The sequence below is a fragment of the Papio anubis genome, chromosome 4 (genome assembly GCF_008728515.1).
Source record: "Papio anubis isolate 15944 chromosome 4, Panubis1.0, whole genome shotgun sequence".
Lineage (NCBI taxonomy): Eukaryota > Metazoa > Chordata > Mammalia > Primates > Cercopithecidae > Papio > Papio anubis.
In genome coordinates this window covers 144,181,144-144,194,094 of record NC_044979.1, presented here as the reverse complement: position 1 = coordinate 144,194,094, position 12,951 = coordinate 144,181,144, and the positions used below count along the sequence as shown (strand labels likewise).

At 57.3% G+C, this 12,951-nt stretch overlaps 1 protein-coding gene across 2 annotated transcripts in view; it reads right to left on the bottom strand.

The window, feature by feature from the left end:
• RADIL (Rap associating with DIL domain) overlaps positions 1-12,951 on the bottom strand; it is an 81,972-nt gene that overhangs the window by 14,931 nt on the left and 54,090 nt on the right. For both annotated transcript variants that reach the window (XM_003895678.2, XM_009202539.4), the window contains exons 6-8: positions 6,631-6,791; positions 1,439-1,551; positions 430-667 (exon numbers count right to left, since the gene is read on the bottom strand). In XM_003895678.2, coding sequence (XP_003895727.1) covers positions 430-667; positions 1,439-1,551; positions 6,631-6,791 — 512 coding nt within the window. The remainder of the gene's footprint in view (positions 1-429; positions 668-1,438; positions 1,552-6,630; positions 6,792-12,951) is intronic.

The following is a 12,951-nucleotide window of genomic DNA, read 5'->3' as shown; positions in this document are numbered from 1 at the left end:
TGCCGGGGGCCTGCCACCACCTGGGTCTCCCCATGCCCTGCACTGGCCCTGGCTGGGAGTGACCAGTGTTCCTGAGCCCCGCAGGTGAGGCAGGGTCTAAGGCCAGAGTCTGCGGCTGCACAGACCTGGGACAGCCAGTGATGCCCTGAACCCGTTCCCTCCCTGTCACAGGGAAGGGGCCCCATGCAGACCTCTCGGCCGTGGCTTCTCTGAAACCCTGATGGGACCTTGGCTCCTAAGGGATGCGCTATGGCAATCTGTCCCCCCCCCCTCACTCTGGCCTCCCACCCCTCAGGGACACCAGATGCTCAGGGAGCAGGAGCCCGACAAGGGCAGAGCCGCCCCCAGGAGCTGGCGTGGGAGGCGCCAGCAGCCGTCACGTCCAGGAATGTGAGCCCCCGACCCCTCAACCCCGCATGAGGCCCTCACCCCTGTCGAGGAGCTGGTTGAGGAGCAGTGTCCCGGAGAAGAAGAAGAGGTAGGCAAGCATCTGCGAGGCCACCTCGGGGTGCACCTGCAGCTGCCGCAGGAGGTCCAGGGCTGCCTGGTACACGGACACCACGCGGCGCAGCTCCTCGGGCAGTTCGGGGGCCGAACACCAGCTCTCACGGCGCTCCATCTGGAATGGTGGGCACTCCAGGAGTGCTGGGAGGCAGATGTACAGGGACTGGCAGGGGCGAGAGAACAGCAACCAGCATTTCCAGGAGTGCTGGTGGCCGACAGGGGTCCTGACCCAGCGAGCTCCCCACCCATGCACTGCTCGCAGGGACCCAGCCTTGGCGGCTTCCTACTGGACAGGCCACGGCTTTGCAAACGTCCAGTGTGGGGTGTGGGGACACAGGAGCTGCCTCCCGGGGCTGCTGGGAGCAGAGGTGGGGTGCAGGGGTATCTGCTCCTGTCGGAGGCACAGATGAACTCAGAAGGTGCACAGAGGTGGCGCCTGGGGGGATGGGCTCCGACAAAGAGGCTGGAGACACCCATGGGTAAAGACGGGAGAGCCACCACTCCCCCGAAAGTGGCTCACCACACCCCCGATGCACCCCAAGCTGACCAGGGTCACAGGGGGACCGGCGGCAGCACCTCTGGCACCCGTGGGTCCAGGGTGACAACAGGGCCACATCCCTTGCGCCCCATGCTGGAGCTTCCCCCACCTCATCCTTGACCCTTGAAACAATGGCAGGAAGGGGGTGTTCTAAGGTGAGGGGAAGAGGGAGCTGGGATGGTTCTAGGGTTTCTGTGCGACCCGAGGAGGAGGGAGCGTGGGGGTGCAGCTGGGCCTTTGCAGAACCTGCAGCCACTGCTCCCTGCTGAAGTGGAGCTTGTCACGGTCCCCTCCCTCAGCCCCCCAGAAGGCTCCTAGGAGAGCCACAGGCACAAGCTTGAGTCCCACTTCATCCCAGGAGCTGCCTGAGTGCAGAAGCAGTGCCCGTCCGTGCACCTTGGAGACGTAGTAGACGCACTGCTGGAAGGCGTACAGCACCACCTCCTCCAGCACCGCCATGGCCTCCTCGCTGGCCGTCAGCGTGCAGGAGAACAGCGACTCCTTAGAGCCTGCGGGGAGACAGCCACACAGATGGCCACAATGGGCACAGCACTCAGGAACGCAGCAACTCAGCCAGCCGCCAGCTCTGTCCCTGCCGCGGGCACTGCCCAACGCGCCCATCTGGGGTCCGGATGCCATAAACCGGCCAAGGGACTCTGGGCCCTGGCTGGGACGAGCGCAGCAAACCTGCCGCCGCCCTTACCAGGGGAGGGGAATGCTGGGGAGGGGGCAGGAGGGGCCCAGACACCCAACGTCTCAATGCCCAGCCCTGCCTAAGTGCTCATTCACTCCCACGTTCTGATAAGTTTTCTGTTACAACCAACTGCACCCAACATAGCAGGTCCTAACTCCCTCCCCACAGGTCACCTCTCACCCGCGACATGGGTCACAGGACTCTGGCAGCAGCCCCCGAGTGGCTGCCACTCCATGGAATCATAACAGTCTTTCGGGAAGAAAAAGCCCAAATCACCTATTTCGGGAGGAAAAAGCCCAAATCACCTATTTCACCCCCACTCCCGGGTGTCAGCGGGGGCGGCTGGAGCTGAGGCTGGGGGCAGCTGCCCACGGAGTGGTTCCTGCCCTCTGGGTGGGGGCTCTTGTGAAGGTGAGAGGCTCCCGACAGGGTGGAGCCTTCCTGGGGGCTTCCAGAACGTGAGGGGGCATGTGGTGGTCTCAGTGACTGGGGGTCCCATCAGCACCTGGGGAAGGGGCCAGGACCCTGCTGTCCCGCCTTTAGGTGCGTTCATTCTCTCCCGGGACTGTGGGTGGCGACCACAGCGGTGTTCCTAGTGCAGCCAGGTAGGTGGCCACAGCTCCCCTCCTCTCCCTCCTGTGGGGTCTTCTTCCAGGAGGGACAGAGGGGCCGCACCGTGGGAGCTGCCTGTCGGGGCACCTGACAGGGCTGCGTGGGTGGTGCCTGGTAAGCCAGGCCAACACTCACCCCGATGCGGGCCTCCCAGGAGCACAGGCCCCCAGCCGCCCCTCTGCCACGCAGAGTGCACGGGAGGCCGCCCACTCATGGCCAGGACAATGCTGCGCCAAGTCCCTGGACAAGCCCCTGTCACTTTCGCTCCTCTGCTCCTGGTGCTCCTCCTTCAGGGGCCTGGGGCTGCCTGGCCCCCACCCACCAAGCCTGCTCCCCAAGAACCTGTGAGATCCCCCAGTGCCTGCCCCACAGGGTCACATCTGGGACCCAGGCAGGGCAGCTGGAGGGACCCCGGGGTCCAGGGCAGTGAGGGGCTCTCAGGCTCTGCCAACCTCAACACTGTGCCCAGAAGCCTCCAGGCCTGTGGAGACACACAAGGCGGCCCGAGGGCATCCACAGCGAGTACCAGCCAAGGATATTCACAGCCACGGCAGGCGGGTCAGGAGGCTGAGCTCTGACCCGTCCACCTGTCCTGGTGCCCTGACCCCGACTGCCTCAGGCTGCCAGCTCTGAGAACCCAGCCCCACATCACTTCCTGGGCAAGGGCAGGGTGCCGGCAGGAAGAGGGAAACGGGGCGTGGGAGTGACAGGAGGAGGAGAAGGTGGCAGGGGCTGTGCTGAACGAAACCACAGAGCAGCCTCCAGCCACCTCCCAAGGGCCTGAGACTCCATTTCTTCTTTTATTTAATTTTTGGTAGAGATGGGATCTCACTATGTTGCCCAGGCTGGTCTGGAACTCCTGGGCTCAGGCAATCCACCCGCCTTGGCCTCCCAAAGTGCTGGGATTACAAGCGTGTGCCCCTGCACCTGGCCGTGAGACTCCATTTCTTTCTTTTTTCTTTTCTTTTCTTTTTTTTTTTTTTGTTTTGAGACAGAGTCTCACTCTGTCGCCCAGGCTGGAGTGCAAGGGCACAATCCCAGCTCACTGCAGCCTCTGCTTTCCAAGTTCAAGCGATTCTCCCCACTCAGCCTCCCAAGTAGCTGGGACTACAGGAGCATGCCACCATGCCCTGCTAATTTCTGTATTTTTAGTAGAGACAGGGTTTCACCATGTTGACCAGGCTGGTCTCGAACTCCTGACCTCAAGTGATCTGCCCACCTCGGCCTCCCAAAGTGCGGGCATGACAGGTGTGAGCCTGGCCCTTAGACTCCATTTCTAAATCCCCCGAGACGCGTTTCCCCGTGGTACCAGGGCTGGTGGGATTTCTGAGGATTTCCGACGCCCACAAGCCATTAAGAGGACACACCAGCCGGCTGCCCCTGCCCTGCTCCGAAACTCCACCACCCCTGAGGAAGCCGGCCCTGTCCCTAAAGAAGAAGGCGCTGAGCCTCAGCCATGAAGAGAATCCGAGACACACACGATGGTGTGAGGTGGTGCGGGAGGGGCCTGGATCAGAGCTTTGGACACAACAGTGTTTGGGGAATGACAATGGCCATGTGACTCGCTCTCCGGACGGGACAGCCCTGCTCTCCGAATTCTTCCCACAGACATTTCCTGCAGAGAGTCAGGAGGCTGACGGGGCTCTGACCCTCCGGCCCCTACTGGGGGCTATTTCCCACTCCATTCCCTGGCGCCTGCCTGGCCCTCGACACCGGGAGCCTGCGGGCGTCCCTGGGCCCCGACTCCCATCGCCGGGCCAAACACTACCCAGGCCCCTGACCAAAAATAACTTCCTCCCAAGACCAAAGGCAGCAGCTCCATCAGCCTGGAGCAATTTTTCCCATGAAGAGCAGCCAACACGGGGACCACATGGGACCCAGCTGCCTGCAGCCACCAGACCCAGGCAGCCACGAAGCCACGTGGAAAGTCAGCTGGGGACTCGCCGGGAACACGGAGCTCAAAAGTCACAGGTCCGCGAACTGACTCTTTCTGTGAGGGCCGGAACAAAAGGGGCCCCTAAGCTGGCCCCGTCCCCCGTCACACGGAAGGACCAAGTGCACTGCAACGTCAGCGAGGGTCGCCCTTGGCCAGCCGCAACCCCGGAGTTGCCTCCATCCCAGGGCCACCTGCTGGCTGTGACTCCAGCCCTAGAGGATGGCAGAGTCAGGTCTGCAGGGAGAGGCGACAGGCACTGGAGTCCCGGGAGCCCAGGAGCCCCAGGGGAGGACTGCAGCCAGGCAGATGGACGTGGGAAACTTGTGTGGAGACTTAGGGATACACAGTCGTTTACGTCACTTTCCGGGAAAAAGCCAGAGGAAAGGTCTAGCTTAGACCCAGGCCCTGTGGACAGGCAGGGGCTACCGTGTCACGTGGCGGGCAAGGGCACAGGCCAGAGGCCTGGATGCCCACTGAGGCCAGGAGGGGTTGACACTACCCCCCATATTCAAGGCAGCCCCAAATCCCAGACCGGGGAGCCCCTGGCAGGACCCCATGTCCCCTTCCCCGTGAAGGAAGGGAGAAAGAAACAGTGGGAAGGAACCGTGGCCGGCAGGAAGGAACTCAGGCAGATCCCAGCCAGCTCTGCCTCCCCCAGGAACGGGGGCCCCACCCCACAACCTCATGGCCAGGGCCGGCCCGGCCTCCTCCATGCAGCCTCAATCCAGCCTGGTCTCTGCAGCCCGGCCCCCGCCTGGAGGCTGACTGGGCCCTGACGCATTGTGGGAGCCTGTCCCACCACAGGGTCACTGCGCAGATGCCCTGGCGCCTCCCTCTCACCACCGAGAGCCCCTCCTCTCAGGAAAACTGCCCCTAAGGTGTGGGGGGCACAGCAAGGTCCCAGCGCCCCCAACACAGCCCGGCCAGGACCTTGCCTGGCCTTGTGTCCTCCGGGTTGTCTCATATGCAGTCACAGCCACAGACCCCTCCCAGGGATGGGGACACAGCTGAGTACACAGAGACCCCGCAGTGTCTGGTAGACTGAGCCCGTGGGAGCGCCCGTCCCTGCACACCGGGCCTGGGCCTCCCTAGCAGCTTGGAGACACAGCTCAGGGCAGCTCGGAATGTGCCACTCACTGACCTGGGTCCTCCAGAAGCAGGGCCACAACGCCACGGCCACTCAGGACCCTCCGGCCCTGGGCCCTCCTGACAGCCCACCCCACAGATGTGAGGGCAGTAGATGGACAGCAAGGCCATAGGGGGGCAGAACCAAGGCCGCCCACGAGAGGCTCTGGTCCCCAGTCCCCTGGGCCCACTTGTCACTGTCCTGCTGCCCCACCTGGCTCCATTCCAGGCCCCACACAGTTCTCAGCAGACACACCAGCCGAAATCCTACCCCGGCTTCCGGGCCCGGCCCCACACCACCTTCCTCACGAAGCCCCCGAGACTGCCCCGTTGGAAACCCTCTCCCTTAGTATTTTCAGAACACTTCCTACTGCATTTCAGAAATCCTGAAATGTTGGCCAGGCGTGGTGACTCACGCCTATAATCCCAGCACTTTGGGAGACTGAGGTGGGCGGATCACTTGAGGTCAGGAGTTCGAGACCAGCCTGGCCAACATGGTGAAACCCCATCTCTACCAAAAATACAAAAACTAGCCGGGAGAGGTGGCATGCTCCTGTAATCCCAGGTACTCAGGAGGCTGAGGCACGAGAATCACTTGAACCTGGGAGGAGGAGCTTGCAGTGAACCAAGATCCCACCATTGCATTCCAGCCTGGGCGACAGAGCGAGACTCCGTCTCAAAAAAAGAAAAAGAAATCCTGAAATGTGTATTTCCCACATCTTAATCTATGAAACCGGCATGATCTATAATTTCACAACGATGACTGGCAACATCTGTCCTTCTGGAACAATGGTGCATCTCAGAACGGGGGGCGGTCTCATGGCCGACACTCTCTCTACTGCCCCTTACATTTGGTTCATGGTGGATGGTGGCATCTGTCTCCCTTACTGAGTGACCTGTGTAACCCCCCGAGCCCTCCTGCAAGCAGAAGAGTGGGGTTGTGGTCAAGGGGACGCCACTGCACGGAGCACATGGGATGATGGGGACAGACTGAGCGCCAAGGCGCTGTGGGGGGAGGTGCCAGGCTGGCCCATGCCACCAGCACCAGCCTCACAGGCCGTCCCCGAGCAGCTGACACATGGCAGCCCGGGGGCTGAGGAAGCCCCGGCATGAATCCATCCCTGCTATCATGGCCAACTCGGTCCTGAGGACGGCGAGGAGGTGCCACACTCCCCTGCCTGGGGCGCCGGCGGGGGGAACGGAGGGCAGCGCCAGCCGTACCTGTGACGTCCAGCTGCTCCTCCATGCTCTGCATGTAGAGTGGGCATTTCTGCTGGATAAAGTACAGGAGCTCGATGGAATTAGACATCCAGAAAAGAATGGGCTGCAAGTCTGGAACCAGATCAGCCATGGCGCAGCCGGCCAGCGAGATGGGCTCCTGGCTACCAAGACAGAAAGACTAAGAGTTATGCGGGGACCTGACACCCAGGAGGCTGCATCTACCACTCTCTCTAAGTAAGGACGCGCGTTTTCACGGGACGCTGACAACAACTGCAACCGTCAACCTGACACTGCTGGGTGGGGACATTTAACAATACATGTACCCGCCTGGCATCTGCCCACGACACCTGACAGCCAGAGGCCCCTACAAGCCTAGCAGGGAGACAGCCGGGTGCCACAGCCATTGGTAAAAAACCTTGGTAAATAAATGCCTTGCATGTCTTCTCTTTTGGAATGAGATCATAAAGTGGCTACAAATGCTGAGACAGAATGTGTGCCAATATGTGTGCGTGCGCCTGTATGCGTGCATGGGGGTGGGGGCTGGTCCGAAGTTTTTAGAACAACAAATGTCAGTTCCATTATATTATTTAAGTTAACAAGGTAATTATCAAAGGAAATAAACAATAATAGAGCTATTTTGGGAGGTGCACAAGGCAAAATGAAATGCTACTTTATTAAAGCAGGAAGTCAGAAAATCACATGTAAAGTCCATGAATCGCAGGGTAGCAGGCAAAGCATGTGATTTGAAGACTCAGAGGCAATCGTTAGAAACCCAAATTGAGGCCAGGCATGGTGGCTCACGCCTGTAATCCCAGCACTTTGGAAGGCCAAGATGGGTGGATCACCCGAGGTCAGGAGTTCGAGACCAGCCTGGCTAACATGGTGAAACCCCGTCTCTACTAAAAATATAAACATTAGCTGGGCGTGGTGGTGGGCACCTGTAATCCCAGCTACTCGGAATGCTGAGGCAGGAGAATCGCTTGAATCCAGGAGGCCTCCCAGCAGCTGGGACTATAGGCATGCACTGCCATCCCTGGCTAATTATTAAAAAACTTTTTTTTTTTTTTTTTAAGACACAGGGTCTTACTATGTTGCCCAGGCTGCTCTTGAACTTCTAACCTTAAGCAATCCTCTTGCTTTGGATTCCTAAAGTGCTGGGATTATAGGCATGAGCCACCATGCCTGGCCCTGATTCTGTATCCATGGGGTTCGTTGTTACTCTGAGTAACAAAAGCAGAAGTAGCTCAGGCCCCTCCCTGGCCAGCCCGATGCAGGTAGGGGTGGGGTGGTGCCCTTCCCTCCCAGGCCTGCTGCCTCCTGACTCAATGCTCCCTTTTCAGGGGATGATGGCAATATCAGGGCTGCCTCCTCCCTTGGTGGCAGCCTCCGCCGTCAGGCTGGCTTCCAAGCTCAGAGCTCCCAAACCCTTTCTCCTGCATCTCTGGCACCAGCCGCAGGATGTGTCTGTCTGGTGTGACTTGACACTGCCTTCTAGTGTCCTCAGCCGGCCTCTTGGAACGTCTGAGGGGTGGATACGGCGAGGCTGTGCTGAGGTCCCCGGGTAATTCCTCGTTTAAAATGCCAACCACACGTCTTTCTCACAGGTTCCTCATCTGGTCCAGGCACCAGCTTAGCATTAAGCCACTGGACAGGCTGCCTCAGACGCCCTGGGTCCCTAGCAGCTCAGAGGACGCATTCATCCATAAGCCTCCATAATTGCAGCTGGCGGACACAAATAGCCATGTGCCCGAGTGGTGAGCAGGAAGGATCGTTTTGCAAACAGATCAAATCATGCAGATCTGACTTGGGACTGCCTGGGGTGTGAAGGGCGGCCCTGCTGCCTGGCCCGTGGCTGGCCAGGATACTCCTTGTCACCTGTGTCCTTTACTGGGGGGATTCTAAGGGGCGAGCCAGGCGGCTGCCACTCTGCTGGCCACAGGGCATGGTGCAAGCCCAGTGCCTGCCCCCAGGCCCGGGGCAGAGCCAGGCTCAAGGCTGGACAGCTGTCAGAGTGACCACCGCGCGCAGCCCCAGGTGTGTGGACCCAGCCTGGGGTCCTTCTAAAGGTGCCAAGCCCACAGGAAATGCCACCAGGACCTTAAGGCAGTCAGTGTGTGAGGGCATCTGGGAAGGGCTGAGGCCCTGTTTTCCTCCCTATTCTCTCCCCAGCTGGGCAGCCAAGCGGGGCTAGGGGAGGAAGCCCAGGCTGCGTCCCAGATTGGTGCCCCAAGTGTTGCCTGCTCTCTCTGACGTCACTTCACTTTTGTCCACAAACAATGTTGACCTCTCTCGCGTGCGCACAGCTGGGGAGGGAAGAAACTGGCCTGAGACTATCTCTCCTGTTTCTGGCGGCTAAGCAGGTCTGCTACCTGCTCATGGATCTGGCACAGCTAAAAGTCCTGCTCCTTTTTGCCCATTCTGGATACTGGCTTGAAGGACACACATGTCTGCAGATGGGCAGAGGAGCTTTTTATGCAGTTAAAGGATTCACTGGGCTCTTCGGAGACTAATTCCATCTTGTTTTCAACATTTGCTGCCCTTCTCAATTTTACCGGAACCCAGAGGGTAGACAGGCCTCTCCCGGAAAACAAGCGACCAGGCTTTGCAACTGGAGTTTCAGGATCAGACTCGGGCCAGGTCAGCGCTGAACGCTCCCACCTGCCAACCTGGGGCCACGTGAGTGGGGGCCCAGGCAATGATGAAGATCCAGCCCATTCTACCCAGACCTGTGTGGATGGAGGAGCAGGTCTGGTGGAAAAGGAAAACCCATGTTGTCCTAGAAGAGGGCAGAGGGGAAGGGCACTCGGGCAGGGACAACACAGCCCGGCAGGAGGAATGGGCGCAGCTGGCTGGGACAGTTCTAGAAGAGGGCAGGGGGAAGGGCACTCAGCAGGAACAGCACAGCCCAACAGGAGGAATGGGCGCAGTTGGCTGGGGCAGGCCGGTCAGGGCGCGGGTATCTCCTGCGGGTGAAGGGAGGCACTGGAGTCCCACTCCTGGGAACCAAGGTGACGGAAACACTCGCAGGGCCCACAAGGAGCACAGAGGCGAGAGCATAGCCGCCGGCCACGGCCTATGCATGCCTGTCGCGTCCATCAGGAGAGGACCAGGGAACGGCGCACCCCAAAAAGTGGGTCAGCCACATCCACCAACCTGGAGAGGTCGTGAGTGAGAAAGCAAGCCACAGACAGCTCAGCCAGTGCCGTCACACCCGGAAAGAAAGGAAGAAAGAAAGAAAAAAGGAAAGAGAGAGAGAGAAAGAAAAAAGCCAGGAACGGTGGCTCACAGCTGTAATCCCAGCACTTTGGGAGGCCAAGGTGGGCAGATCACAAGGTCAGGACTTCAAGACCAGCCTGGCCAACATGGTGAAACCCTGTCTCTATTAAAAATACAAAAATTGGCCGGGCGCGGTGGCTCAAGCCTGTAATCCCAGCACTTTGGGAGGCCGAGACGGGTGGATCACGAGGTCAGGAGATCGAGACCATCCTGGCTAACACGGTGAAACCCCGTCTCTATTAAGAAATACAAAAAACTAGCCGGGCGAGGTGGCGGGCGCCTGTAGTCCCAGCTACTCGGGAGGCTGAGGCCGGAGAATGGCGTGAACCCGGGAGGCGGAGCTTGCAGTGAGCTGAGATCCGGCCACTGCACTCCAGCCTGGGCGACAGAGCGAGACTCCGTCTCGTTATAAAAAAAAAAAAAAAATACAAAAATTAGCTGGGCATAGTGGTGCATTCCTGTAATCCCAGCTACTCAAGAAGCTGAGGCAGAAGAATTGCTTGAACCAGGACCCAGGAGGTGGAGGTTGCAGTGAGCCAAGATCACGCCACTGCACTCCAGCCTGGGCTACAGAGCAAGACTCTGTCTCAGAAAAAAAAAAAAAAAAAGAAAAGAAAGAAAGACAAGAAGGGAAATGAAGTGGTAAATATATTGCAGGAAACTGTTAGAAGTGCTCTTTGGGGGCCAGGTGCGGTGGCTCACATCTGTAATCCCAGCACTTTGGGAGGCTGAAGCAAGAGGATCACTTCAGTCTTGTCTCTACAAAAAATCCAAAAATTAGCCAGGGCATGGCGGTGCACACCTGTGGTCCCAACTACTCGGGAGGCTGAGGCAGGAGGATCGCTTGAGCCCAGGAGGTTGAGGCTGCAGTGAGCTCTGACTGCACCACTGCACTCCAGCCTGGGCAACAGAGTGAGACCCTGTCTCAAAAAACCGTAATTAATTAAATTAAATGAAGTAAAAACAAAGAATGATTTAAGACACAGTAGTGTTAAAAGCAAGCTGAAGCTGGAATAACGTAAGTAATAAAATGAAAGCCTGGAAGTGAGGATGGGGGTCGAAGCATCCTGAGATCTAGTGTTCCACAAAAAGATGAAGATATTAATATTTTCAGAATTACTTTGAAACTAATAAAGAAGGAAAAGGGGAATTTTAAAAAATCCAATTACGCCGAGGTAGGCAGATCACCTGAGGTCAGGAGTTCGAGACCAGCTGGCCAACATAGTGAAACCCCGTCTTTACTGAAAATACAAGAATTAGCCAGGTATGGTGGCGCGTGCCTGTAATCCCAGCTACTCGGGAGGCTGAGGCATGAGAATCGCTTGAACCCAGGGGGTAGAGGTTGCAGTGAGCTGAGATCGAGCCACTATACTCCAACCTGTGCAACAGAGCGAGACTCTGTCTCAAAAAAAAAAAAAAAAATCCAATCAGATAGGAAAGTATAAAAATTAAAGGCAAAAGGCACAGAAAACAGTGTGAAACCGATGTTAAAAATGTGGCCAAAGACATCAGGAATGGCAATAAACCTAAATAGATTCAACTTGCCCATTAACAAAGATAAGTCAGGTGAATAAACAATCGCTTTCAAAACATAAAACAAAAGGACACAGAAAGGGTGAAGGTAAACTTTCCCTGGTTCCACGTACAGGCTGGAAAAAACTGATCAGGCGAATGGGAAACCAGCGAAAAGGGATGTAGTACTCACCCCAGGGAAATAAAGATTCTAGGGCAATAAGAATCATCAGGAGAGGCTGGGAGTGTGGCTCACGCCTGTCATCCCAGCACTTTAGGAGACCAAGGTGGGCAGATTGCTTGAGGTCAGGAGTTCAAGACAAGCCTGGTCAACATGGCAAAACCCCATCTTTGCTGAAAATACAAAAATTAGCCAGGCATGGTGGCAGGCACCTGTAATCCCAGCTACTCAGGAGGCTGAGGCAGGAGAATTGCTTGAACCTGGGAGGCAGAGGCTGCAGTGACATGTGATTGCACCACTGCACTCCAGCCTGGGCGACAGAGCAAGACTGTCTCAAAAAAAAAAAAAAAAAAAAAAAACAGCGCCAGGAGCAGTGGCTTACACCTGTAGTCCTGTAATCCCAGCACTTTGGGAGGCCGAGGTGGGCGGACCACAAGGTCAGGAGATCAAGATCATCCTGGCTAACACAGTGAAACCCCATCTCTACTAAAAATACAGAAACTTAGCCAGGTGTGGTGGCGGATGCCTGTAGTCCCAGCTACTCGGGAGGCTGAGGCAGGAGAATGGCGTGAACCCAGGAGGTGGAGGTTGCAGTGAGCTGAGATCCCGCCACTGCACTCCAGCCTGGGGGACAGGGCAAGACTCCATCTCAGAAAAAGAAAAGAACAAAAAGAAATAAAAAATGAAATAAACCAATCATCACTAAAGAAAGGGATTCGGCCGACACGGGTCTCCCTCCCCGAGGACTCTGGCCCAGATGTTCTTCCAGCAAAGCTTCAGGGCCAGCCCTCACCTCATACGAACCAATCTGGAGAACTAAGAAATGGAGAAAGCTCCCCAATTCATGTTCTGTGAACCTGGTTACTCAAATCAGACAAGGACAATGCAAAAAATAAAAGAACGTAGACCGATGTTACCAATTAATTCAGATGGGAAAATCCTAATTAAAAGATCAACAGTCGGCCGGGCGCGGTGGCTCACGCCTGTAATCCCAGCACTTTGGGAGGCTGAGGCGGGCGCATCACAAGGTCAGGAGATCGAGACCATCCTGGCTAACACGGTGAAACCCCGTCTCTACTAAAAATACAAAAAATTAGCTGGATGTGGTGGCGGGCGCCTGTAGTCCCAGCTACTCGGGAGGCTGAGGCAGGAGAATGGCGTGGGCCTGGGAGGCGGAGCTTGCAGTGAGCTGTCAACATCATTAATCGTCAGGGAGATGCCAATCAAAACCACAACGAGATGCCACCTCACTCCTGTTAGAATGGCCATTATCAAAACGATGACAGATGACAGGTGTTCAAAAGGACTGCACGCTGTTGGTGGGAATATAAATTAGTACAGCCTTTACAGAA